Here is a 4,712-nt window from a genome sequence, read left to right on the forward strand (position 1 = left end):
CGTAAATAATAACAGTAAGTACGTTAAATACCCAGATAACAAAATCACATTCCTGTAATGATTAAAAAATATTCCTTGCGAATATTCAAATATTCTTGGAATATTATAACAATATTTAGATTATTCTGAGAATATTCCCTGAATCTGAAATGTCCCTTTTTTAAATATTCTAAGGAGAATTTCTGGAATATTCCTTGAATGAATAATTGAATATTTTTGGAACATACATAACCGCAACACGAATATTCTCTACATATTTCAAGTATAATCTTGCAGCACGAATTCTATATATATTCGCGAAAATTTGTGCTATTGTAAAATCACTAAAGCAAATGAACTCACCGGTGGTATAGTACAGAATTGATAGAATATTACTACTGCTGGTCCTTTACAATATCAAAGATTTTTGCAAATTGTCTATATCATGTATTTCAGAGTGCTTATTGTAGGTTGCTACAATAAAACGCATTTGTTTTATCAATCTTCATATATATTACTACCACAGACAATATATATGTTCTCTAGTTACTACATATGCAATGTAGGTACAAATTAGATTAACATGGACTTATTTCTACGCACAGAGCACTTGGTGAGCCAGACAGCTACTTGTAATTCGACTTCTTTCGAAGTGGCGTTATTATTATTTAACTTTACACTTTCTGGAATACAGTAAATAATTAAACTTAATGAGAATAAATAATTTAACTTACCAATAATAGTTCTATTCAATAATTTATATTTTGAGAAATCCTTCTTCTGTTTATGACCATGGTAACTAAATGCTATTCCAACTCCGTCTGTAATCACCAAGGGCATAATTTTTCTGACGCATTCATTGACGGTTTTGCCTCCCTCTGTGGACCATGTTTGAATCTAAATTAAACGTTTATTGATAAACATGTGAAAATGATGTTAAATTGTTAAATGTTTACCAGATATTCTTGAAACTCATGTTCAGTCAAAAGCTCTTCAATTTGGTTTACTTGGTCAACCTCTGTAATAGGAAATAATTTTGTTTTTCTTTCCTTCCACTGGGCACACGTTTGTATAGCCTGAACATTATCGCTGCTCTTTTCAAGAAGTGCGTTAACTTTACTTGTTAACTCGGCAATGGCTTCTTGCTGTTGCTTTATCAATTTATTATTGCTTACTATGTATTTCACCAGTGTATTTAACTGACTGTTTTTCACTAAAACTACAATAAGATAAATGATATGTTCTAAAATGGGTAACAATTTACTCATACCTCCACTATCACAGTCGTCATAATTAGTCGCGGCTTGAGTTATGGTTTGGGAATCATCGTTTCGCCTACTAGTAGGGGTATTGGAACATGTTGTTGTACTAGGACCTATTAAAATGGTTTTGGTTACATTACTATAGGTAAGCATGGAATTAGCAAAAATGCATACTTACTTCGAGATGGTGTGGCACTTCTATGTACTTGAACATTCGACAGTATTTTAATCGGACGGTGTTTATTAAATGAATCTGAAAGAATTAAATTATAAAATTTAAAGATTGTATAAATAAAGTAGGTACCTTCGTTTATAAGCATTTCGGGGAACTCTGGTATGTTTTCCTTTTCTGTGGCATCTGACGTACTACCTTCTGAAGAATCATCATCATCAAGAAATTTATTTCTGATTCTTTTTCGCTTTTTTGGGATTTCCTTACTTGCCTCCTGATCTATATCCGAAGTAACCAACGCCTTGGTTGCCTGCGCCGAGGCCACAGAAAATGTAGTGTAGGGGAACGTGGGGCAAAGTGGACACCTTAAGAAAGACCACCTTATAAAAAATTAATTTTTTGATTTATAGAGTTCCTTATCTTCAAGACTTTTAGTATATTTATTAACTTAGATACGGTATATATCTATTGGGCATAAAATTTGAAATTGTTCGGAATATAATTTTTTTAGTAAACATACGCAAGAATTTCACTTTGCCCCTTATAAGGGGCAAAGTGAAAACCAACCTGGGGCAAAGTGAAACTCTAAGTAGCAAACTGAAGAAACTAAATAAATATGATACAACAAGATGGCGAGCAATATATTTAATTTAATTATGTATTTGTCAATAATAATACGCAAAAATTCACAAAAAATAATGCTGAAAAAAAATTTACTTTATATCAAACTTGATTTGGCCATGCCGAAGCATTTTAGGATTAAGTAGACGACCGACAACTTCGCTGAAAAATATTTCACTTTCATCAGGTATCTCAGGAAAAACGTATGTGTCAAAGTTTTGCCTATATTGGCGCATAAATGAGACTGTAACTGTTGTATCCTCAATTTGTTGAACTTTAGCAACAAATATTTTTGTGCTTTTACTTTTTACATCAGCAAGTTTTACTTTTAAAAAATCTCCATCTTTAATATCTTCAACGTTCACTTGCTCAACAGCAAGGGATTGATGCAAAGGCTTTGATATTTCATCCACATCGTCTTCGTTCCAACTCGATAATGAGTCATCACATAGATCTTTACTTTCTTGCAAAGAGGAATCTGAGCTCGACTCTTGGATTACCTTCAACTTCTTCCCTTTTTTTGCAGCTGAAAAAAGTTTCCGTGTAGCAAGATTCTTTGGCTTCCTCGATTGGCACACTCGATTGTGTTCCTTGAGTTCCTCTACATTAGGGGTAGAAGTTAGAATCATGGTCTTCCCTCGTTTATAGTTCCTTTTTGGTCTCTGCGTATCAGCTTTTGGAATTGGCATTATGTCCTGTGGGGAGAAATATAACTGCTGAGATTGTTGTTGTTTATAAGAACAGCCAGGTAACGGCGATGAATTTGCATCATTGGGCTGTGGTGGAATATTTTCAACTGTTCCAGGTGAAGGTGTACGTTCTATGGGATCAGGAGGAGTGTTGCTTTCATTTTCTGGCGCATCTTCTTCTTCACCGTTTCCGTTGTTTGATTTTCTGTTAGTTGTTTCAGCTGGTTCAAACAGATCGTCGGGGAATACTCCGGGGTTATATGGACAAATGCCTGTATTTTTGAATCCACTCAATGCATTTTGTATGGTTGCAGCTCGTTGATACGCTCTTCCAAATAATTCTCCACTGTCGTGTATTGTAACCACCTTTCCAGGATTGTTACGCAACCAATTTTTACATTCCTGGCCATAATACGAACTCAGTGGAAACATAAACGACACATCCAATGGTTGCATCCGATGGGAAGTGTGTGGTGGAATTACAAGGATGTGCACATTATTTTCTTTAGACATTTGAACCAGTTCTAGGTTTTTAGTGTGAGTAGAGTGACCGTCTAAGATGAGAAGAACAGGTTCCTCCTTTGTCGGTTTTGAGTATTTAAGAAAATGGTTAAACCAAGTTGGAGCAAAAATGTGTGACTGCATCCAACCTGTTGGGTGACACTCGACAAGAGACTCGGGAGGCAAACCTTTTTCGAAAAGAGGATTTCTTCGCACTCTGGGAAATATCAGCAGTGGTGGGATGTAAAATCCAGCTGCATTGTAACATATTTCGACAGTAATAAGGGTACCCCTTTCTGCTGAAGATAATATTCCGACCTGTTTCTTCCCTTTCAGGGATATAATTTTGCCAGGTTTGTTCGGTACAGTAGATATACCTGTCTCATCACAATTGTAGATATGACTAGCTGAGAATTTGTACCTGTCCATTAATTCTCCGAGGAGTTCGAAAAATTTAGTTACGTTAGGCCTATTGAAAGCTGATGCCCGTGCAGCTGACGTTTTTTCTGGTAAGCGCATGGATAGTCGTGGATGTCTCTTCAAAAATCCCTGAATCCAGTCACGTCCTGCCAAACCTGATTTTTGATCGAAGTTATTAGGAATACCTGCAAAATTTTGGTAAATCTTAAAATAAGAGCTATTTAATATTCCTATTTTACCATTCCTTACTGCGAATTGATAAGCAAGTGAACGCAAATCCATTTGACTCAGACCAAAGAGTCTCTTTTCCATCAATAAAATATATTCTAAGATTTCCCCTTCTTGCTGCACATTGAATACAGTTCTAAAACGACCTAATCCCTTTTTGGCAGCTGTTGAGGCATTTTCTTCATTGCCTTTTTTTGCTCTTCTAAATAGGGTCGATTTTGGCACATTATATTCTGCCGCTGCACTTTTGACTGTTAAACTTCCTCCGAGTACCTCCTCTATAGCCCTTTTCATCGACTCTTCACTCCAACTCTGTTGGGTGGTCTTTCGATTATATTTTCGAACCATTATTCTAAAATACAAGATGTATACACCTATAAATATGGACCATTCCACTTTGCCCCCATTAATAAATTTCATTTTGCCCCACATGGATCTGTTCCACTTTGCCCCCATTAATAAATTTCATTTTGCCCCACATGCATCTAATAGGTTAAATATAAAAAACTAATATTGAATTGTATTTATATGTCAAAGTATGATCATAAGTTTTATGTCATATGATAACACAAACAGGCAAACTAGATTTGAAACCATTTTTTGATATGCTAGTTTAAGTTACAGGTTATTTACTTACCAGGTATTATTACAACGGATGCACAGAAAATAAGTTTTCACTAATTTTGAGGTTACCTAATGGAAGTGTTAAAAAATAACTTTACAGAGAGTTAGACTGATGAATTTAATTGTTCTTAGCCGAGTCTCTCAGAGATGGAGCCAGTAGCTTCAAAATTATTTGTAAGTTTCACTTTGCCCCCAGGGTCCACTTTGCCCCACGTT

The 4,712-nt window shown here is 35.4% G+C and overlaps 2 protein-coding genes across 3 annotated transcripts; both read right to left on the minus strand.

The window, feature by feature from the left end:
- Positions 1–495: 495 nt before the first annotated feature.
- On the minus strand, positions 496–1,638 carry LOC116163331. Its single transcript, XM_031477218.1, has 5 exons — positions 1,546–1,638; positions 1,420–1,494; positions 1,250–1,354; positions 714–1,198; positions 496–662 (listed from the first exon to the last, which is right to left on the minus strand). Exons 1-4 carry the CDS (start codon positions 1,559–1,561, stop codon positions 924–926), a joined length of 471 nt encoding a protein of 156 aa, XP_031333078.1. The 5' UTR covers positions 1,562–1,638; the 3' UTR covers positions 496–662; positions 714–923.
- Positions 1,639–1,749: 111 nt separating this feature from the next.
- Positions 1,750–4,712, minus strand: LOC116163328. 2 transcript variants are annotated; one of them, XM_031477215.1, is made up of 2 exons: positions 4,510–4,712; positions 1,750–4,224 (listed from the first exon to the last, which is right to left on the minus strand). In XM_031477215.1, exon 2 carries the CDS (start codon positions 4,218–4,220, stop codon positions 2,127–2,129), a length of 2,094 nt encoding a protein of 697 aa, XP_031333075.1. In that variant the 5' UTR covers positions 4,221–4,224; positions 4,510–4,712; the 3' UTR covers positions 1,750–2,126. The 2 variants fall into 2 exon arrangements, with proteins under 2 accessions (XP_031333075.1, XP_031333074.1); XM_031477214.1 differs by having other exon boundaries at positions 1,750–3,829; positions 3,884–4,712.

The sequence above is a fragment of the Photinus pyralis genome, unplaced genomic scaffold (assembly GCF_008802855.1).
Source record: "Photinus pyralis isolate 1611_PpyrPB1 unplaced genomic scaffold, Ppyr1.3 Ppyr1.4_LG2, whole genome shotgun sequence".
NCBI lineage: Eukaryota > Metazoa > Arthropoda > Insecta > Coleoptera > Lampyridae > Photinus > Photinus pyralis.